The following is a 24244-nucleotide window of genomic DNA, read 5'->3' as shown; positions in this document are numbered from 1 at the left end:
TAAACATGCAAAATTTAACTGGATTACTGTCAGGGCTGCTTGGTGGCGCAGTGGGTAGCACTGCTACCTTGCAGCAAGAAGGTTCTGGGTTCGATTCCTGGCCTGGGGTCTTTCTGCATGGAGTTTGCATGTTCTCCCAGAGCATGTGTGGGTTCTCTCTGGGTACTCCGGCCTCGTCCAAAAACATGACTGTTAGGTTGATTGGCTTCTCTAAATTGTTGAGTGTGTGCATGAATGGTTGTTAGTCCTGTGTGTCTGGTGACCTGTCCAGGGTGTACCCTGCCCCACTTGGGACAAGTGTGTAAGAAAATGGATGGATGGTTTACTGTCAGTGGATGATTTAATGGGGGGGGACTAAACTCAAAAATGTCCGTTTTTACAGGAGATGGTAATCTGATTTTAAAATAACGCTGTACAGATAATCTGAACTTAAAATAATAAGTTTTTACAGACTTGAAAGTTCCAGTAACTTGAATTAAAAAAACTTAGTTGGCAGAACTTGAAAAACTTAGTTGACACAACTTAATAAGTGTAGTTCTACAAAACTTAAAAAATTAAGTTGATGCCTTCAACTCAAAAATTCTGTGCAGCCAGTTGCCTTGAAATTTTGAGTTGAACTAACTTTTTCGTTTTTACAGTGTACTGATACATGTTTATAAGGTCATAGATAAATAAATGTCTTAAATATCAACCAGATTCAGTTCAAATCCCCCGAATGCAGTAACTAAATGTGTATCTTCTTAATACAGATACCTTTTTTACTTTTCATCAGATTCTATGTTTTTCATTCTGATAACCATGTTAATAATTACCATGTTAATTTTACTTACCTTTGGTTGTTTGTCACGGTGGGGCCGATGCCTATCTCCGACAGTCTATGGGCGAGAGGCTTTGTACACCCTGGCCTGGTTGTCAGTCTGTCGCAGGGCAACACAGAGAAACACAAAGACATACAGCCATGCACACACACACTCACAGACAATTTAGAGATGGCAATAAACCTAACAGTCACGTTTTCCGACTGTGAGAGGAAGCCAGAGTACCTGGAGAGAACCTAAGCATTCAAAGGGAGAACATGCAAACTCCATGCACAAAGTCTCTGCCCAAAATCGAACCCAGAACCATCTTGGTGCAAGGCAACAGTGCTACAAACTGCATACAATGTTTTTATGATAAATCAGGGCATCCTACTGGCGTGGTATTTATCATTTTTTTATCTTTAAGTTTTGTTTTTGTTCCGTTTGCAAGTAAATATGTTATTTATGTGTCCATTTTACCATAACAGCATCTTGTGAACAAGATTGCACATGCATTAAATTGGTCAACAAGCTGTAGTAAAGGGGGTAAATAAGAGTGGAACTCCCAGTGTAGTTGCAGAAAAAAAAGGGTCCAAGATCAAATGTTAAAAGGTGTAAGAAGCAGTTTGATTAAAAAAGTGGAAATTCAAGTTAAAGCTCAGGTGGCATTCTGATGTTGCCGCAAAGCTGATAGACATTTGAGTAGGTCCAGGTCCAGTGCTGCTTGTGTTAGTGTTGGTTTTTAATGAAGCATTACAGTACAGGTGGTCAGGACTTAATGGCTGCTGGGATTCTATTTAGGCTCAAAAAGGACAATCAAAACACTATATTGAAGGATGCTTGAAATATACACTCACCGGCCACTTTATTAGGTACACCTGTCCAACTGCTCGTTAACACTTAATTTCTAAGCAGCCAATCACATGGCGGCAACTCAGTACATTTAGGCATGTAGACATGGTCAAGACAATCTCCTGCAGTTCAAACCGAGCATCAGTATGGGGAAGAAAGGTGATTTGAGTGACTTTGAATGTGGCATGATTGTTGGTGCCAGAAGGGCTGGTCTGAGTATTTCAGAAACTGCTGATCTACTGGGATTTTCACGCACAACCATCTCTAGGGTTTACAGAGAATGGTCCGAAAAAGAAAAAACATCCAGTGAGCGGCAGTTCTGTGGGCGGAAATGCCTTGTTGATGCCAGAGGTCAGAGGAGAATGGCCAGACTGGTTGGAGCTGATAGAAGGGCAACAGTGACTCAAATAACCACCCGTTACAACCAAGGTGGGCAGAAGAGCATCTCTGAACGCAAAGTATGTCGAACTTTGAGGCAGATGGGCTACAGCAGCAGAAGACCACACCGGGTGCCACTCCTTTCAGCTAAGAACAGGAAACTGAGGCTACAATTTGCACAAGCTCATCGAATTTGGACAATAAAAGAAAAACGTTGCCTGGTCTGATGAGTCTCGATTTCTGCTGCGACATTCGGATGGTAGGGTCAGAATTTGGCGTCTACAACATGAAAGCATGGATCCATCCTGCCTTGTATCAACGGTTCAGGCTGGTGGTGGTGGTGTCATGGTGTGGGGAATATTTTCTTGGCACTCTTTGGGCCCCTTGGTACCAATTGAGCATCGTTGCAACGCCACAGCCTACCTGAGTATTGTTGCTGACCATGTCCATCCCTTTATGACCACAATGTACCCAACTTCTGATGGCTACTTTCAGCAGGATAATGCGCCATGTCATAAAGCTGGAATCATCTCAGACTGGTTTCTTGAACATGACAATGAGTTCACTGTACTCAAATGGCCTCCACAGTCACCAGATCTCAATCCAATAGAGCATCTTTGGGATGTGGTGGAACGGGAGATTCGCATCATGGATGTGCAGCCGACAAATCTGCGGCAACTGTGTGATGCCATCATGTCAATATGGACCAAACTCCCTGAGGAATGCTTCCAGCACCTTGATGAATCTATGCCACCAAGAATTGAGGCAGTTCTGAAGGCAAAAGGGGGTCCAACCCGTTACTAGCATGGGGTACCTAATAAAGTGGCCGGTGAGTGTATACTCTAATTTTATCATAATCAACTGGGTTTTGGTCTTTTTGGTACAGACATAAAACTTAACTATGGCCCTTTAAGGGACCAGTTTAACTAAAAATGCAAGAGTGGTTTTTGCCAGCGTCCCAATAGGTCAACTGCTGTTTTTCTATGTTGCAAACTCATTACCAACCCAGGCAATGGGTCACTCGAGTTGCTTCTAGGTTGTTGTTTTTTTATTTGTTTTTATGTGCTTGTTTTTTGCTAGGTTAAAAGCTTAAAATGAAACCACCTTAAGTAGAAATTCAACTTAGTATAGATAAAGGTACAAAGGTAATATTAATTTAGTTTTTTGTACGGTTTATAAAAAGACAACAGAAGAAAGGACATCTTGAAGAATGAGCAAAAGGAAGAGATATTTATAAAGAGATTCGGATTAAATATTTGAAATAAAAAAGCATAGTACAGGAAATGTGACTGGTGTGGGGAGGAAGATATGAAGTGTTAAAGATTTGTCTCTCTGTGTTTACACCTTGAAGTCTATCTCTCTGGTTGTTTTTCCTGAAAAGAGATCAGTCGGGACATCTCTTTAAATAACACTTCATAATGTATATGTATTACATAACCATGTGACATGACAACAGATTCTGATAGAAATTGTAGAGAAGTTCCTCAGAGTGTACAGAAGGAAGCTGCTCACCTCTGGGCTCACCTCTCAGTCAGTGGCCCTGATTGATAGTTAAAGAGGCATTTTGAAGGACGCCACTCTCATTCCATTCCCAAATCTTTGCTACATACAAAATGAAGATTATAACTGTATATTCTGATAGAGGAACTGTCTTAATTAGATAAACTATTGGGGAAATCTGTCATGATGGGTTTTCTCTGAGTAAAGCCCAAGATGCAGAACACACACGGGAGAACTGGGTAAAAAGTTCAAAGAGTTTATTTTGAATACAAACACATGAATACTGGAACTGATTCAGTCCGGGGGGCTGGTTCACTGGGGTCCGAGCAGGGAAAGGGAGATGGTTGGTTTACAGAGATCATGAGGGGCTAAGCCTCTAGCTGTTAGCTTAGCAAAGCTACTGAGCTTCCAGCTCAACTCAGAGAACAACAGGGAAGACACGGGAAATCCACATGGGAACCTCTAGGGAAACTCCACATAGGGGTCGTCAGGTTTCAACCACGTAGGAATCTTTGGGTTGGCTCACCAGGGCAGCTTAGCAGGTTAGGTTTTCCAAGAGCTTCAGGCTTGAGACTGGTTTCCTGTGATGCAGCTCTCCCAGAGCTGCAGACCAGAGACAGGTTGCCAGGGAGACAGCTCTACCAGAACTTCACGAAGGGACAGGAGGTTAAGCTCATCCAGAGCTTTCACGAAGAGACAGGATTCCTGTGAGGCAGAGATAAAGAGATATTAGAATCTGGCCTCGACCTAGGAACAACCAAGACTCAGTCAATAGCAGAAGGTTCAGGAAGCTAACCAACTAAGATCAACACTGCGGCGTGGAATCAAGGTTTGAAGGCAGCTTAAATACTGTGGTCCTCCTGATTAGTAGATCCGCCACAGGTGTGTGGAAGGCTCAGCTCAGGAGGACCCACGGCGCACTCTGCTGGAGGCAGAGGGTAATCTCCAGAACCTGACAGTGACTTCAGCCCTAAGGGAAAAAACAAAGAAAGCAGAAGAGGATCCTCGGCGCCCTCTGGTGGGCAAGCCTGAGGATCCCAACAAAAACATCAGTTCTAACACGCAACAGGCAGCTAATATTAAGGTGAAATAAACCAACACATCATCAATGATAAATATCCTAACAAAAACAATATAATTTTATTATATAATATTAGATAAAGCCTGAATTTGTATTACTTTTTGCTTGTTTAACTTTTTTACATTGTATGTAAACTGCAAATTGCATGCACAAATCTCATTCCCTTTTGCCCAGAATGTACTTGAAAAAATAAAGTTTTCAGAAACTAAAAATAATAATAAAAAAAGCATATAATTATTTCTTGAAAAATTATTTACATAATCAGGGGACCCACTTCTGCCCCCACAACCTTTAAATCCTAGCTCCGCCCCTGATTATGATCTGTGTTGTCCGCACCTTAAACAAACTGCGGATGTAGTTCAGAAATCACGTGTTCTGATAATATAGATCTACATCATCTACTCAACTCCAGAAAGTCTTCTTAGCAGGACTGATATTCCCTTTCCGGCTCTCCTGGTATTATTTTTACAGAGAACAACGCTAATTAGCGGACTTAGAGCTTATTGTTAGCAGTGAACAATAGATAAACTCTGTCCTAAAAGTGCTGGAAGCTGGAAGCAGCCTCCACCCAGAGGAGGATGAGAGGGCGCAGCGGCCAGCGCGCTGCGGCGCGGGGCGCCTCCATCCATCCAGGTTACCGCTGCTGCTCCCTCCCTGAGTAGCTGGAGCTTTCATTTGCTCCTTTAGAAAAAAGAACTTTACTCCGACATAGTGAGAGAGGGATGTGGGGGAGTCAGAGGAGTCAGAGGACAGGGCTGCTGGTTGCGCTGCCGCTGGCTGTGGCTGTGCTGTGCTGCGCCCAGAGGTGAGTGTGTCAGTGAGGGGGGCCAACCAGGCGCTAACCGGACTTTATTCCTCTTTGCCTTCTGTTTTTCAGCGTCAACGAACCGGGTAATATGTCATTTGTCAAAGAGACGGTGGATAAACTGTTAAAAGGATATGATATTCGTCTCCGGCCAGACTTTGGAGGTAGGACTCTGGATATTTATTAATTCACTTATTTTGATTATCTTGAAATTATTTCCAATGTTTTATTTTGCATCAATTTATTTTAGGTGCACCGGTTGCTGTTGGCATGAGTATCGATGTGGCCAGTATAGACCTGGTATCAGAGGTCAATATGGTAAGTTTCTGTTTAAAATCTATCTATCTATCCACCCACCAATCCATTTATCCATCCATCCATCCATCCATCCATCCATCCATCCATCCATCCATCCATCCATCTATCTATCTATCTATCTATCTATCTATCTATCTATCTATCTATCTATCTATCTATCTATCTATCTATCCATCCATCCATCCATCCATCCATCCATCCATCCATCCATCCATCCATCCATCCATCCATCCATCCATCCATCCATCTGTTAGACAAAACTTATTGTGACCTTATATAAGAATATGTTAATTTTATATTGTTTTCTATTCTTATTTACTCACTAGTCTCTAAACACGTTACTGGTACCACATTGAGCAACACCTTTTGCTCTTAGGAAGGCTGTAATTCATGGTGCATTATCCTGCAGGCAGTAGTCTTGACAAGATGTGCATGCTGTAGCCCCTGGGTCCAAAAAATTTTCTGGGTGTGGCCCCCCTATGATTAGTTATATTAGACATGCAGTATACCAGAGAACACATTAGGAAATTCTTACTGTTGAGTTTTTAGGTAGACAATATTAAGATCTCTCCAGGGACAACAGATGAAAAACATCCTCATGGCTAATTCGGGTGCATTTGCAGGAATGCTTTTTTGATGTCAAATATATAAATAAATCTAAAATCGAAATGCACACATTATGTGGTTTCAAAAATAGATTTATAACATATTAATCTAGTAAAATTAAACTAAAAAATATTTGGTGAAAACACTACTAGTGATCATATCATCTGATTTGCTTGAAAAATATTTAATCAAACAATAAGTTTTGAGCCAGTTCTAGTACTGTAAAGACCATAACTGAAACTATACAAAAATAATCTATTAATGCAGAGGAAACGATATTTTTCTTTTAAACAGAAGCAGTATTTAATATTTAATGCTGCATATTTACTGGATTTTCAAATGGCTCAGCAGATAGAAAATAACTATAAAACAACTAATCTTGGTTCATGCAACATTTCTGATTTTGGTGCATCTGGTGCATTTTTGGTTAAAACAAGTCAGTTTAAAACAAAAATGGACCAAGTTGCATATAATAAATCCTGGTTGATTAATTTTTAAATATTTTGATTATATTTTCATTTTGGAAATGTATTAATTATTTAATATAAAAAAATATATAATAATATTATATATTTAAAAAAAAACTATCTTTACATTATGAGAGAATTAGGCCAGCCCAAACATACCCTGCGTCCAAAATGGCAGGCCGAGCCCTTTGTAGCCATGAAGGGCTGTAATTTATCTAACGTAATTAAAAGTTATCTAATGTAAATAAAACAATCAATATGCATCATAACATCACGACCATTGATATAACTAAACTCAACTTTATTTATAGAGCGTTTTAAAACAATCACAGCCGCCTCAAAGTCCTGCACATACCTGTAGATAAGTTAAAGTTGTTTAAAAACAACACAGAAGTTTTAAGAAATTAAAAAAATAGAATAAAATAAATGAATTTAAACAAATAAAACCACATAAAATAAATATTAAACAGACTACAAACACAGGGAGAGAATAATGCTGTGTTAAAAGCCAAAGAATAATTATAAGTTTTAAGGCGAGTTTTAAAAATAAAATGAAGAGGATTGTCTAAAGAGGAGGGGGAGCTCATTCCACAGGTTTGGAGGCGCATCTGAAAAAACTCGTCGTATAAAGTATAAAATTCTGATGCCTTCATCTGAATGTTGATGCAGTCAAGCTTTTCCAGTCTGTTACACGCCAGTTCTGCTCAGGCTGTGGGAACTATGGCCTCAGTGCTCTACTCTTAGCAGCCGAATAATAGGAAAATTACAGTTTGCATTATTGCTGGAAAGTTTATCTTGGTAATATAGTAATGTTTTTATGCAGGATATATAGCATTAAAACATTACTAGTATTGCTATATGTGCTTAAGGCTCTATTTCTCAGGTTTTGTCTATTTGTTGATATTCTATTGTAGGTTTTCCACAAAATAGATGTTTGTCCACCATAAAAAGATATGGCACCTTTCCTTAACTGTTATTGTGCTGGAGGAAGATGATGACTTGTGTTGTTTCCATATGCAGTTGACACAAAAATAAAAAGTCCAAAATCCAGCTGTATTTAACACCTGAATGTGAGAGAGTCTGTGTACTTGTTTTATCCATATTAATGTGGTTACGATGTATAGTTTTATGGGGATTTTCTTTTAAAACAGTGTCTTTAACTATTAGAAATGTTATCATTATAATCATTAGAACAGATGAATGTGTCATCCCTGGCTGACATGAGTGGCACCTGCTGCTGTAGACCATCTGCTTCAAGGTCAGCGTGGTGTGTGTGCAGAGATGGGTTTTCTGCATACCTCGGTTGTAATAAGGTTTTGGTTGGTTTTTTTGTTGTTTTTTTTATACTGCAGCCTTTCTTTCATTTTAAACATGTTAGCTGTTTTTCTCTGACCCCTGACATCATCCAAACTGATGATTTCTCCTTTCCAGACTATGTTTAATAAATTCAAGAATAGATTCTGTTGCAACACATAAGAAACACCCAGCTTAGGTGTTAGAAATACTGCTTATGCTTGAAATCACAAGCTTGAAAAACAAGTTTATGAATAATTTAGCAACAAATTTCAGGTACCAACTGGATATCCTGCCACACCCTGCAAAATCTTTATAGAGTAAATTTTGTTCTGTTATTGTTATAAGCATAACCAGAATCAGAGTTAATTTAAAAACCCCTTGCGGGAAATTCTTTAGTTGCAGTGCAACCGTTTACAGAAGAGAGAAAATAAGATTTTAAGTACAATAGAGCAAAATAAATATGGTATCATAAGACAGAATAAATAAGTAAAAAATAGTAAAACAGTAAAATTACACCCTTCCAATATAAACAATGTAAAGATAAGGATTATACATAATTAATAAATGGAAATATTAAAAAAAATGAGTAACTTTGCTGTTTTCTCAGATTTTTTTTATCATTTAGACATTTGTTTATGTTTTGATAGTATAGTTTTTTCAAATTTTATTTTTTCAAAAAAATCTTTATTTTTACAGATTTTATAGTTATGATAATTTTTTTAGATTGAGTTTTATGAATTTTGTTCTTTTCAGCTGCATGTTAAAGATTACTCTCCTCCACTTCTAATGGCGGGCTTTCCCTAGAATGAGGAGCAAGAATACATTTTTACTGATCTGTATGGATGTTAGGAACAACATTTTTATTGGTCAAGAATAAGTGTTGAAGAGAATGGGATCTGTGGAGGGCAATTTGAAAAGAATGCAATTTGTACAACTCCATCTGAAAAAGAGAAATTTGAAAAAGTTACATTTGAAACAAACTCTGTAAAAGAAGAAAATCTGAAAAATTAAGTAAAAAAAGTCAAAAATACTGTATCATTTGGAATTCTTTTTCTTTAGAAAAATCTAAGAAAACAGTAAAGTTACCTGCAAAACCATCTTGATTAAAACTTAAATTTCTGAATAGTATTTTTTTTTTTCTTTTCAAATTGCCATTTACATAATGTGCTCTTTGCTTGCTACAGTAATGGAGGTAAGTTCACTTCATACGATTGCAGAATAATCCACACTAACTGCAGAGAACGATCCCTATGCACACAGACTTAGAAAGAGTCCAGTAAAACCAGTTAGCTCTATCATTCCTCCCACTCCCCTACATGGTGCCTCATTTAAACCAAAACCAGGTAAAGAAATAAAACAAATGTTAATATGTCACATAAATGCACTTTAGTTTCCACACCACTGCCGTTTATGCTTTTCAAGACTGCTAATATTTCCAAGCAGCCAACTTTGTCTTTCTTCTCAGCTAACTGTAGTTGTTTTTATCAGCCAGCTGACCAGCAGTGGCAGGCTGAGGAGGATAAATGTTGTGTTACTTCTGAACTGCATCTCATTGAAAGGGTTGAAAATGGTAAGACCTTTGAATCCTTTTCATTAAACCTAACCCTTTTATTATTTCAAGCTTCTCCAAATCAAATTTACAACCTGTCAGTCGTTCATACAACCATAATGAGGAGTTTAAATCATGTTTATAGAGCAGCAAGATTTCAAACTGTATAATTTGGTTTTAATATGTAAAGACCAAGCTGGGTTTATGTGTGTATCTGTGTGCGCATCTTTGTCAAACTCAGCTTTCTAAAGCTTTAACAGTTGGAAAAAATTGCTAAAAACATCTTTTTAAATTAACACAAATATTTTAATACCTGTAAAATAATTTAGTCAACAGTGTAATTTGAGTTGGAATGACATGTAAGACTACGATTCTCTAAATAAAAGCTTGGTTTGCTCTCAGCTCTTAATTCAAATGAAATTTAAGTGCAGAATTTGTGTTTTCTTGGTATAAGGGGCTGTGCACTCGGATGTAGGATGCTGACACTAAATGCTACTACAGCTCACTCTTATTGATAGTTCGTAAATAATTAGGTGAAAAATGTATTATTTAATTCCTTAGAGCATTAAAAGAAACAGCTTTTTGATTTTCTTTCATTCCACACCATATTAAGTGTTATCCCTACACAAAATGACTGATTATCCTGCATAAATAACATCTGTACATCTTATACATCGTAGACATATTTTAAAAAAGACTCATAAATGTACATTTATTTCAATCACTGACTCATTTGCTGTGAACATCTTTTATCATGTAAAAAATAAAGTGAGCTCTTAATGGTATAATAGCAGAATATCGGCTGTAGCTGTCTGTCGGGCCATCCTGTGTAGAAAGGATCCGGTCTCGTCTGTGCTGATCAGATCAGACTGTCTGTGTTAATGGCTCTAGGCGTACAGATGGGGACCCAGCGAGTGCATCTTCCCCTTCAGCCTGAGGAATGGACTCATCTAGAAAATAAGCCCTCCTAGTGGCACTTAAGCATGTGTTAAAAATGAGGCAGCCATGCTGGTGATGATGGAGCCATTTCCCCTCAAGGCCTTATAGAAACAGCAACACGTTTGATTCATCACTCCGCTAAAAATAGCCCCACTATCTTGATGGGCTATATGTTATCAAATGCACAGGACACTGACAGGACTACTACCTCAGAATCTTGATGCTAATTTCAATGCACATACTGCATCTATGGCTTTACTCTAAAGCTTTGTCTATACTTTGATTATGCTATAGCGGGTTTAAATCCTTTCTGTTAAAGTTGAAAACTAATTTCAGGATGTTCTGATCAGTTTTGTTTGGATATATTTGTTATGCTACAGATGAAGCTCTCTGTTAAAGCAAAGTGAATGATGGTTTAAAAACACATTAAAACATCTTCTGATGTCTTTTTTATTAATAGGCATGCAGTAGCACCTAAAGATATTACTGTATAGATATTGAGGATTTTTTTAAAAGACCCACCCTCTCCACTTAAAAAATAAATGTGCGTGCAAGAGCGTGCACGAGCCCATTTCTCCTCGTGCACGCCCTGTTTAAAATATGGTGTTCTTATAGCACATACAAGCTTACTGTGTCCACATACAGGAGGGACTATATAGTGCCTTTATAGAAAATTTAGTTAACTGACCGTTCGGACAGATGATCACTGCTTTTTGCTCCGTTGGTCACGTAACTCCTCCTCCTCCTCTCAGTGCCTGCACCATCTTTGTTATTAGTTGCCGCTGTTGGGTAGTAATAGCCTATGGAGAGCTCTCCTTGCAAAGCATTCTGGGATATATCTGCCTCTTCTTTGGCCTTTCTTTTCTTCTCATTTACTTCATAGACAATTGTTGTCTTACGAACCTCGGCCATTTTAAAAGGTGAGCTTCAATGACTGTCTAAAGACGTAGCTCACCACAGATACACGCCTGAAAGTGCGCATGTGCAGAAAGAGATAGCAAACGGGGCGAGCACATTGGAAGGCCTTATGTAAACATATCACCAGAATGATTGACAATTACGAAGGACCATTTATTTTGATGATTCACCCGGAAATTAAAGATCGCCCTCTATACCTTTAATGCTAAGCATTAAGTCCAGTCTGATGTCAAAATGTTTGGCATTGGCATGTTAACATGCGGCCAATCTCCACTATGTATTTATACTATGTATAAAAACTCGGCTGTTTATAAAAAGTAACTTCTAATCTGCTGTATTTCCTACTAAATTTACAATATTAATTTACTTCCTACAATCAGAAGATACATGGGAAAAATATAACAATTTCAGATCTTACCAACAATGCAGATAACCCCACTGTCTGTATAGCAGGTTCTCCCAGAGGTGTTGTTACGCACAGCCTCAGCATGAGTCAGCTGAAAGACAAATCCATCATGTGCTAAAAACTCCCATCCATCCTGACGCTTTAACATTAAGGAATGTTCTGCCTGAAGGAAGTGTTACCCTTAAAAACTACAGATGTTCTTCAGGATTTTTATGGAGGGGCTGGGTTAATAAATCAGCCTCACTGCTGTAAAAAGCTGCAGGCTCCAGCCACTCATATGTATGAAGAACTCTTAGAATTACTCAACAGAAACCTTGGTGTAGTCCTTCATAACCAAAATCTTGAGTGATGCTTGTATTCAGTGTTACATATCAGTAAGATGTGATCTTTTAGAAACCTAAACCCTGTAAGCAGCAGGAAATTTACCTTTACTCATTTGAAAAATAATTAAATTGCCTTTTTTGGAATTTAAAGTCGTAGGGAAGTCATATTTAAATGTCAAATCAGTCTGGCTTAAAGATGTATATAAATGTACTCTTTATCAGACGATATTGTCCTAAAAGTTAAAAAATTTCTATAAAAAAAAAAAAAATCCTATCTTAAGATCTGTGTTTTTTTCCCGTTATCTTATGCAGGCCACTTATGCAGTTTAATTGTTTGGAAAGGGTCTGTAAATTGAGTAATTACACAGGAATATGTTTACTAGAGATGCAACTTTATGTATTTTGCAATTTACTTTAAAACCATCTTCTAAAGAGCACTAGCAAATATTTGTTTTATTTATTTACAATGATAAATAGATATTATCAATCAAACTGCAATAACTGATTAATATGATAAACACATGAGCTGCTGCAGTTTTTCCTCCACTCTTGAAGTGGAGAGCATGACCAGCTCATTCCAGTGGCTTTTGCAGATTATTGGATTAAAGGTAGAGCATTTCTTCACACTGTAACCATGATGATAGACATCTTTATATATAGATCTTTTCACATGCCAAAAAACCTGTTTGATCTTCCATGTAACGTGGAGCATGCTGCGCTCTTTGATCTGCTCTATAAGACCTTGCAATGACCGCTCTACTGCAGGACTACATTCTGGCCAATTTTCTAAGCTAAACTGGGGTTTTAACTCAATGGTGGTTAAACCAGCTTTAACCCAGATCAAAAATCTAGATTCATTTTAAAAGGTCAAAGTTTGGACCTTGTGTGTGTATATAGAGTAAAAGAAAGAAATTGAATCTAAGTGATGATAGACAGTGCTTCCACAGGGTGAGAACACTGAGTGCTATTCTTGTACTCCCAGCAGATATGATGGTGTTAAGTCGACATAAACGTTGTGTGACTGGCACACAGGAACTACGTCTGAGTCTTAGTTTGTGAACTCTCCAAGCTGAAGATGACAGTCTCTCCCTCCCACCGGCTCTTTTGTCTGTTGCTTATTAAAAAAAAAAAATGTTTTTTTTTTGTCTCCCCTGTGGCCTGTATAACAAGGCAGGCTAAACTGAAGCAACTTTTATCAAATGTTTCATCATTTTTAATCCTATGAACGTTTGCTTACCCAATACAGGTGATGCTGAAGAATGTGGCATGTTTTACATCTTGCTGGAATTTAAAATAATAATTTTTCTTACAGTACTGGCATTTGTTGATTAGTTTAGGATTAATGCTTTTGTTCTTTACTGGCATTTGTTGATTAGTTTAGGATTAATGCTTTTGTTCTTTAGAGTTCAGTCTCTTTTATTTTAGCTAGTTTCTTTATTGTGGGTCTTCAGACTGAACTCTCTTTAGTTTTTGGAGGCTTTCAGGCTTGGATTAGCTGGGATGCCTTCTAGGGCTGTTCTTTTTTATTTTTTCCCAAATTCTGCTTTTACAGTATATATTTTGCTGAATTTCATTTTTCTTTTTTTTTCTTTCAATTTCCCATTTTTATACCAACCATAAATATTATCCTGAAAAAACATAAAAGAGTGACTGAAAAATATTTAACAAAGGAATGGACACAAATTCAATTTCATAAATAAAAAAATCAAATTGTTTGGTTCAGTAGAACATTACATGCTTTTGCAAGGTATCTAAAATTATTACCCATTCTTTTGTGTAGGGCAAAAAAAAATACTATTTTCATGGAAGACATTGAATCTCACAAAAGGTGTTTTTTAAGTCCAATTTTACACACATGGTAACCAAATTTCCAATATTGTCAGGCCTCACTTGTGTTGATGTAGTTAAATGCTAAAGAGCCTGCAGGTGTGTCTGGCCCCTTAAACTAGCTTTTTTCCCCTGTGTCTGATGTGAATCTTTGACTGTAATTGGTCATCACATGTAACCTTATCTATCCTCTCCTTTTTGTGCTTAAAAAACTAGCAGAAAAGTTGCATTCCAGATTCAACTACAGCTGTGAGAACAACTCATCCTTTTATTATTATCTAATGGGGTAGATTAATTTAAAATAAGGGCAAATAGAGGATATCGAACCAATTTTTGACATCAGTATCAGTTTGGGTCCTCCCTAATGTGGTCTTCAACGACATCTAGTAAAACACGCCGTATGCTCTAAACTGAGAGATGAGAAATCAGGAATTGCTGTTCTAATCCAAACAGTCTCACAAAAATATTATTTATTTCCATCAATTTCCTATTTAATAAGGAGGAATTACTCTGTAATAGTTTGGATAGTTTTTTTTATCTTGAGGGATTATTTATGATTTAAATTTGTTATATTATTTTCTCATGTTAGGTTTGATGGAATAACTATCTGCTTGCTGATTAAACACATTAAAATTGATTAAAAAAGGAAGGAGAAGAAATCCGCAGGATGGCTCTCTCATTTACATGGCACTCTGTTAACAAGGGCGGTTTCTGCACATAGAGCTGGTGCAGCTATCTGGGCGCTTGAAAATCTGGTTACACCGAATTTTTTATAATATATTTAGTTTATGTTTTTTACAGTTATTACCTTGGGTATTTCCCATTTCACTTAATAAAATAAAATTCAGTCCTCATTCTCAAATGTGGTTTGAGTGTGAAGTAGAAATTAAATTATAACAGAGTGAAATCTGATTTTCTACCAACTAAGATGCCTTTATTACTGGAGTTTTGCATCTAAAAAGCTCTAATGCTTTTATTAGAAATAAGAATCATACGTGGTAATTTAATAAAGACATTGTAAAATGAGGCTACTGGTGTTCTATCTTTGGTGACTGAGAATATTAATAACTGTGGGGCTGTTGCCTCTTTTGACCCAACTACAAGACCTAATTTAACTCTTTAGCTGCCCTACTTGTGTGGCTGTGCATTGTCTGGTTTCCCACTGTTAAACGCTGTGATCCACAGTGTTCCCTTAAAAAACACTAACCTTTGTAACTGATCAATCCTTACAGGTTGCTGGATGTAATTCCATATACTAGTAGAAGCACTAAAACACAAATAGAAGCACCCTCAAACAGATACAGGTTTACTAGTATTAATGTAGTTTATGTTATATGCTGCACATTTCTGCTCCAGTGGACCCATGCAAGTTTACAAATGTTTTAGGAGTTCAGGGTTTAGTAAAACTTAATCCCTTAATGTTTACTCAGCTGTAGTTTGTCAAAAAAACATACTTTTAATGGTCTTGGTATTCTAATAAATGTGATAAACTAACACAGACTGGAGCATATTGTAAGGTGGTAGTAAACATGTAAACATTTTTGCGCATTACACGTAAAAGCTTAAATGGTGTGGTGTACACTTGTGTACACAGGCTTTTAAAATGTTGAGGCAGTCTTAAACACTATGTCTCTGCTAATCTAGAGACTTGTTATTTTTCCATGTTTCTTTGCAAATTAGGTGTAAAGATATATTTCCAAATCTTTTTATTACTCACACTCACCAGTCACTTTATAAGGTACAAGTATCCAAGTGCTGGTTTACACAAATTTCTAATCAGCGACATTGCATGTATGTTGGTGCTGGACGGGATATTTTAGAAACGGTTTTTCTGCTGGGTTTTTCATGCATAACCATCTCTAGGTTTTCAGAGAATGCCAGTTTATGCCAGAGGTCAGAGGAAATTGGCCAGACTTGTTGGAGCTGATAGAAAGGCAACTGCAAAGAAAGATATGCAAAAGAGCATCGCTGAATCCACAACACATTAAACCTTGAGGCAGATGGGCTACAGCAGCAGAAGACAACACCTGGTGTCACTCCTGTCAGCTAAGAAATGATGCTACAGGCTCACCAATATTGGACAATAGAAGATTAGAAAAAATTTGCCTGTTCTGATGAGTGTTAATTTCCTCTGTGACATGTCGGTGGTATGGTCAAAATTTGGCGTCACCAACAGGAAAGCATGGATGCATCCTGGCTTATATCTACGGGTCAGGATGGTGGTGGTGTAATGGTGTGGTTTCCTTGGCATACTTTGGGCCCCTTAGTACAAATTTAGGATTATATTAATGCCCCAGCCTACTGTACCTAAGCATTGTTACTGACCCTGTACATCCCTTTATGACCACAGTGTACTAGGGATGCACGATATTGGGATTTTGGCCGATATCCGATATGCTGATATTTTTAAACTCATGTAGCCGATAACCGATATCGATACTGATGTTAAAGCTGGACAAAAATAAGTAGTCATTTAAAATAGCAGTTTTGTTATCCATTTCCGACACTTTGAAAAATAATATACTCAAATATATTTTCATATGCTGATATCAAATTGATTTTTAAAAACGCGGTATCGATCTATTTTACTTTCAAAATCTCGTGAAATTTCATCGTTCTGTTACAAACTCTCGTGATATTTTGCTAATTCTTGTGAAATTTTGTTAGTAAAATAGATCGATACCTCGTCAATATATCAACATATAAAAATATGGCAAAATTTCGTGAATTTTCGGGGGATTTCGTAGCATAACGATGACATATAGCAATATTTCATTAGTAAAAGAGATTGATATGGTGTTTTTAAATGGCAATATATCAGCATATGAAGATATTGTGATATTTTAATGTATCAATATTTTTTCCCTTGTCTTTAGAAGTTTTTAAGTCTGTAAAAAAGAATTTTTTGAGGAAGAAGAAGAAGTAGTATTTTTATTTTTTTTTAGACTTTAGAAATTCAGAAGCTGATCAAATATCGGGTTACATATCGGTGGGGTGGCCGATGTCCGATATTTAGTTTTAAGGCCGATACAGGCCGATACCGATAGGGGGCGATTATATCGTGCATCCCTACAGTGTACCAATCTACTCATGGCTACTTCCAGCAGGATAATGTACCATATCTTTTTGCCTCGCCTACTGGTTCCTTAGACCAGAGATGGCAAAAGTACTCACTTTCCGTACTTGAGTAAAAGTACAGATACTTGTGTTAAAAAATACTCTGGTAAAAGTGGAAGTACTGATTAAACTTCTTTACTCAAGTAAAAGTAACAAAGTACAGGCTTGTAAATTTACTTAAAGTATAGAAGTAAAAGTAGAAACCACTTTTTTCATGCCGTTGCCTACATTTTAAATGGATGTCTGCCAATAGGACTAGATCTCCTTTGTGTTCATTTTCAATCATCTCGTCGTCCATGCTACTATGCTAACGCCACCGCCACCAAGCTGCAATGATTTGCCGCGAATGAATACCGCCGAATCTGTCGATTCATCTTGTAGTGGTGCGTCAAATGCAACGTAGATTCCCATCCAATTAGATTGAATTTGGTATTGATGACGTGAAAAATAATAACAGTAACTCCATTGAAATTATTCAAAACAAAAGTAACAAGCCAATTTTTTAAAATGTAAGGAGTAGAAAGTACAGATATTTGTGTAAAAATGTAAGGAGTAGAAGTAAAAAGTCGCCATAAAAATAAGTAGTAAAGTAAAGTAAAAATATCAGAAAAATCTACTTGAGTACAGTAATAAAGTATTTGTACTTCGTTACTTCCCATCTCTGCCTTAGACATGAGATTGAGTTTACTGAACTCAATTGTCCAACCAGATCTCTGTCCAATAGAGAACCTGTGGGATGTGGATTATGGGAGATTTGCATCATGCATATGCAGTTGACAAATTTGCAGCATCTGTGTGATGCTCTCATGTCATGGACCATGGACCGTGAAATGTTTCCAGTACCTTCCTGAATCTGTTCCACAAAGGATTGAGGCAGTTCTGAAGAGTAAAGGGGGTTCAAAACTGTAATAGCAAGGTGTACAGTAACTAATAAAGTGCTGATATTTATCGGTTCAGCATTTATTGTTGTTGCAGAATGCTCCAATCTCAGGTCATTCTCCACCTTTTAACAAGTTTTCTTCCTGTTATTTAGCTCCAACCCCTTCCTTTAAATAAACTATGGTTAAAAAAGCGTCATGTTGATCCTGCCACCATCTTCCACAGTGGGATGACCTGTGATTAGACACCTACTTAATTGTTCTAAATGAATTTGATTTTTGGATGGTGATAATAAACGGTACCTGAATACAATCTTTAACAGTCTATGGGCCAAAGGGGAAGTACACAAAGAAATAGACCATCATACTGCCCCACATTATAAGCATGTGGATATTTTTCTTACTTTTTCTAAATGAGGTGCTGTGGATGTAGAACATTACAGTTTCTTTGCCTTGCGCATCAACTTAAAGGTTTTTTAAGTGGTGACTAACTAAGGCCTGGGATATATTCCACTGGGACCTGAGAGGGAGTACAGTATACCAGTTAGGAGATATATTTAAGGCTTTGTTTAAGAGAAGCTAAGGTAGTGTACCAGGCATTTTAGGAGAGCTGCTGAAGTGGGATCTGAGGATCTCAAATGGACTAAAATAGCTGCAGCCCAGACATGGAAGGAGTGTGTTGGTCGAACTTCTTTGCTTTAACATAAGAGCTGTTGTGCAACGCTTATTCATCAACCCACATTTCAGCTATATGCAGGACTGCATCCATATACAAAAGCTGTGAGAATCTCGAGAGGGCGAGAGTACCTCTAAACGAGGAGAAAAGTAATGAAATAGCCCCATCAATGTGAAACAGGTTTCTAGAAAATACAGTAGATCCACTTCCAAATGAAAATGCCTCCTATGAGGCCCAATAAAACAAATGAGACCCACACAATCTCGGTAAACAGAGACAAGCTTTCAACACACTGGAAGAGACATTTGCCGTGCACAGGCTAAATTATTTATAGGTCTATATCCGGATCATATTACATTTTCATATTGCAGAGTGTAATTCATTTAGTTCAAAACAAGCACTAAGTTTGTCAGTCATCCATCAGGAAACCTGACTTTTACACCAGTGTCTGTTGTTCTGATATACTGCTGTGCTGTAGGGTAAGATTTTTGCCATTTTGCAAACACTTTATCCTATAAATGTGTCATTTCAGCAAGCATTTTCAGCACCTCCATGTTTTTATTTATTTCCTGAGACCTGCTTATTTATTTAAGAGATCATTAGTCAGCAGAACAAAACCAAGAGAGCTTGTAAAGGGCTCCATTAAAAGCCAGAAAAAGCTCTTGTGTTTGATGGATCAACTTATGGAGGTAACAGCAAATGAAAGCTGAATAAATGATTTATGCCTCTGTAGGTATGGCTGGGAATAATGAATCGTATCTATCAATGTAAAAAAAAAGAAAAAAAAAGTTGGTAATCAGTTTCAGTGTGAGACCTGCCATCAATGTGAGCCCAGGAGTAAATTGGATCTGTTGTGTGATTTTGAGTTTGTGAAACATTTCTGGGAGTATAGCCGCTCCTTATTGCCATAAATACAACTTTTGTTCCCTAGAAAAAAAAAACTGAAAATCTTTCACAGCTCCAAGCTGATAACAGTCAGCACACTGGCCTCCAGAAAAGCTCACATCTGAAGCTGAACTCTGGTATTTTTATCCCTTTCTGCTCTTCTCTGTCTAAAGATATATAACTGGACTAATTTATTTTCCACAGGACTACACGCTGACCATGTATTTCCAGCAGTACTGGAGGGATAAGAGGCTGGCTTATGTGGGGATTCCTCTCAACCTGACGCTGGACAACAGAGTAGCAGACCAGCTCTGGGTCCCAGATACCTACTTCCTGAATGATAAGAAATCCTTTGTGCACGGGGTCACTGTTAAGAACCGGATGATTCGGCTCCACCCTGACGGCACCGTCCTCTACGGACTCAGGTGAAACCTTTATCTCTAAATCAGACCTGATGTGTTCATCCAAGATAAGATCTAGGTTAATAGAACCATGACTATTTAATGTCTTTTCTGTAACTTTTATTGTAGTGTTTAAATCTTACTCTCTGTATGAAGGATTTACAGGAACAAATCAAGGTGGATGTTGTGTCTAATATGCAGAGAAAAAGGTCACAGCTCTTTTTTTTCGATTGGATCAATAATATTGTAGGGTGGGCTTTTAATAAATGAATAATTTATCCGAATTTTATCTTTCTAATAAGCTCTTATTGTACCAGATATCTCAGTTTTTTTTCCTATCATTTTATTATACTATTTACTATTTAACCTTGGTTTATACTACTTCCTATGTTTTATTCCTTTGTTTTTCAGCAGGTTTGCTGCTGTGCTTAAATAATAACTTTTTTTTACTATATGATGGTACTGTTTTCTGGGTAGATGCATACCATATCCAACAGCATTCTACATACTTCTGCTTTATTTGCTGTATTTAGGGCTAGTATGGGTGCCGGTTGCACTAAAGTTGTATTTTGCATGAATAATGTCCAAAATATATATATATATATATATATGTATATATATATACATATATATTGTTGCACATATTGTTAAATCTTTTCAAAAGAAGATTAATAACCTAACAGAATCAGCTAAATGAATAAATCTATTAAGATTAAAAATACTTTTTGTTTTGGCTAGATCTAAGATTGTAAGTCACCAAGTTCATTAGGATTTTATGTGATGGACAGACATAATGTCATTTTTCTAAGGCTTGGACCCACATGCAGCAAAGCCAAACAGAGAGACACAGTATAAAGGTTCAACGGGTTTTATTGAAGAGTATATGGGTTCGGTGCAGAGTTCCTCCGAACTCTGCTCAGCCGGAACCTGGAAGACGAGGGGAAGAGAGATTGTTAGATTCAGGCTCTGTGGGAAACTGGAGTTGTTAATCTTGAAGGAGAGGATTTGATGCCACTCATGTTTCCAGAGAAGAAGAGACACGTAGACTCCAGTCTGTGTGTTGGTCTTCCAGGGAATGTTTGATTCAGTGGAGGGCGGAACAGGGTTTACCCAGAACGCGGACGGAGTGGAATGATGCAGCCGCTGGTTGCAACTCAGTTTTCCTGTGGTACTTGAACGGGTCGTGGTGAAGATGACTTCCTTACTCAAAGAGTGATCTCAGCGTGCTCAAAGGTGGCTGGATCCAAACCTCCTGTTTGGAATCCGTCGCTCAGTGTAAGACTTAGTTGATCCCACTTGGGAAAAGGCGGTCCGAAAAGGTCCAGTTTGCAGGAAGGCTTCCTGCCGAAAGGCAAAGAACAAAAAAAGTTGAGACTCAGGTAGAAAATAAGCGCTCAGTAAAACTCAATGTGATCTCTGCTTGGCTAGAGGACAAAAACTCGAAATGCAAAAACTCAGATTAGACTCAGCATAAACAAGGCTTGGCTAGAGTACCCCAAACTGGCAAACACTCTGGCGTCGAAGTAGTGGCAACCAGCAGCTTAAGAGCAGTCCGGAGACAAGGCAACAGCTTGCAGGTGTGTGAGGAGGCGAACCGGAGCCAGGCGCCTCCTGGTGGTGGAAGGGAGAAACACAAAAGACAAGACAAACAGACGAACACAAAAACTGGGATCCTGACACATAAAGACTCTTCCTGCCAACTGAGATGTTTATTTACAGGTAACAGAGTAAAGGGGACTGAATGAAATACCCATGAATTTATTCAGACTTTCAATTGCAAAAATATTTTTTCCGTAAAAATTCAAAAAATATCCACTGGACTTGGTTTTCAAATCTTGAAAACCAAGTCCAGTGGATATTTTTTGAATTTTTACGGAATGACTATGACCTGGATGACTGCGAACCTTCATCAGCAATTGCAAAAATAATTGAAACAACATCATTCCACTTCAAAATTATGCACTAGTTTGTGTTGGTTTGTTACACAGCATCACGAAAAACTCAGTTAAGTTAAAGGTTGTGTTTGTAATGTAATGTAATGTTCAAAGGGTTTGAACATCTATGAAAGGTAGAGTAGAATTTGTATTCTTTCCATATGTGCAGGGAAATGTCATGATAATCCCTGAAGTTAAAGTTCATACTTGTTATTAAAAGTATAATTTGTGTCCTTTAATGACCTAAACTTCATAACATAGGTTCCTCTCTGCAAAGCACTTTTATTATACTTTTTTTTATCTCTAAATTTACACAATTTAAGTTGAGTTCAATGTGATATTTCTACAAATATTACAAGGGAAAACTTAGCATGAGGTTAATTGTAACACAGACATTTCATTGTAATTGTTGATGGTGGAGCACTGTGTACCGTATCTTTAATTACAGATAATGTCTTAAAATCTAAAAAATACCCAGAAAAGTATTCCCTTGAAAGAAAACTGATTCAGTATAATTGATAATGTATCATTCTACTTTTTTAGGTTTAAAGAATGTATATATGTACACCGGTAACTATTTTATATTAGATACTATCTACAATTAACCACAGTATCTACAGCTATAAGATAGATAGATAGATAGATAGATAGATAGATAGATAGATAGATAGATAGATAGATAGATAGATAGATAGATAGATAGATAGATAGATAGATAGATAGATAGATAGATAGATAGATAGATAGATAGATAGATAGATAGATAGATAGATAGATAGATAGATAGATAGATAGATAGATAGATAGATAGATAGATAGATAGATAGATAGATAGATAGATAGATAGATAGATAGATAGATAGATACTATGTGTTTTTTTTCAGAATAACATTCCTGCTTTTGTGTTTTGATTTAGAATCACGACTACCGCTGCCTGCATGATGGACCTGAGGAGATACCCGCTGGATGAACAGAACTGCACTCTGGAAATTGAAAGTTGTACGTTTCAGGCCCTTTTGCTTAGTAAAGGAATACAGCAGATGGCCTTACTTTCTCATCACTTAAAATTATGAACAGCGCAGGGACTCTAATAAATAAGTTCTTACACTCATCGTCTCAAGAGGACAGAAACTGCACAGGCAGCTGAATTGCTCTGGATTTATGAACCTGTCTTATCTTGGGGAGATTACAGGCTGCAGCCTCTCCTGTTAAACTGACTTTGTCCATGCAGACTGTTTTTAAGCTGTAAGCAGAGCATGTTAGCGGTTAGTCTGTCCTCACTGGTCACATTGACATGTTTGGCTGTCTGAGCTGCCATTAAGAGAACTGACAGCTATGGATCAAATGAGCCTGAGTCCCTCTGCCTGCACTCTATCAATAATCATTTACATTTCATGATATCAGGGAATTTCAGGGTCAGATGGTTTAGAAGTAGATTTGTTTTGTTCTTCCCATATCTGCTGAGTATGATCAGGCCTTCTGCTTTGTTTTTCTCACAGACGGTTACACCACAGATGATATAGAGTTCTACTGGAAAGGAGGAGACACGGCTGTGACCGGAGTGACACGGATCGAGCTCCCTCAGTTCTCCATAGTCGACTACAAGCTTGTCTCCAGGAACGTGGTCTTCTCCACAGGTGGGTGGGAGGAAGTCATGGCTGGGGCGTCCATGTTGGGCAGAATTGTTCACAAGGTCTTTCTATTGTGTCTCTGCATGTTGCTTTATACCTTATAGCCAGCATAGAGGCAGAACGTAAAAATAACTTCTCATTCTTGTATAGTATATTATTGTAGCACACTCCCTGTACTATACCAGTATTTATCTGTTTTTATTATAATAAGTAAGAATAAGTTTAGTGCTTAATAAGACCAAATCTCAAAAGAGAACAATCAAATAATCACTCAGAGTTCCTAAAGACACATTTTATTAGCCTCTTAACATCCACCTCATTTTGGGTAATCCTTGCCTATTTTGCATACCCAAATGGAAAAGCAAATACCTTAAGAACTGTAAGCCCAAATGACATGTGCAATACATTATTTAAAAGCTAACACCCTCTAGTTTCCTAATATATAAATTAGGAAAAATTGGGTGACTAGAACACAGACTGCATCAGTTCAAACATGACTCAAAGTTGTTTTTTTTATTTCGGGAAATTATAGGTTTATGTTTAACAGCAGTAATAAAGACATTCTTGAAAAAAAAGCAGGTTTTATTGTATTATATTTGTTCTACATCATGTAAACAACAAATGCAGATAATTTCAGACCTCTAGCTATAACAGTTCCAG

The 24244-nt window shown here is 37.4% G+C and overlaps 1 protein-coding gene across 2 annotated transcripts in view; it reads left to right on the top strand.

Annotated features, from left to right (window-relative positions):
- gabrb3 (gamma-aminobutyric acid type A receptor subunit beta3) overlaps positions 1-24244 on the top strand; it is an 84527-nt gene that overhangs the window by 41434 nt on the left and 18849 nt on the right. The window contains exons 1-6 of one of the 2 annotated variants that reach the window (XM_038269231.1): positions 5028-5413; positions 5486-5577; positions 5664-5731; positions 19823-20043; positions 22870-22952; positions 23453-23590. In XM_038269231.1, coding sequence (XP_038125159.1) covers positions 5331-5413; positions 5486-5577; positions 5664-5731; positions 19823-20043; positions 22870-22952; positions 23453-23590 — 685 coding nt within the window. In that variant the 5' untranslated portion in view covers positions 5028-5330. Of the gene's footprint in view, positions 1-5027; positions 5414-5485; positions 5578-5663; positions 5732-19822; positions 20044-22869; positions 22953-23452; positions 23591-24244 lie in introns of those variants that run through there. The other variant, XM_038269230.1, reaches the window with a different exon arrangement.

Source organism: Cyprinodon tularosa, unplaced genomic scaffold (genome assembly GCF_016077235.1).
Source record: "Cyprinodon tularosa strain WSP-4 unplaced genomic scaffold, ASM1607723v1 ctg725, whole genome shotgun sequence".
NCBI classification, from domain to species: Eukaryota; Metazoa; Chordata; class Actinopteri; order Cyprinodontiformes; family Cyprinodontidae; genus Cyprinodon; species Cyprinodon tularosa.
This window is presented reverse-complemented; position numbering and strand designations above follow the sequence as displayed.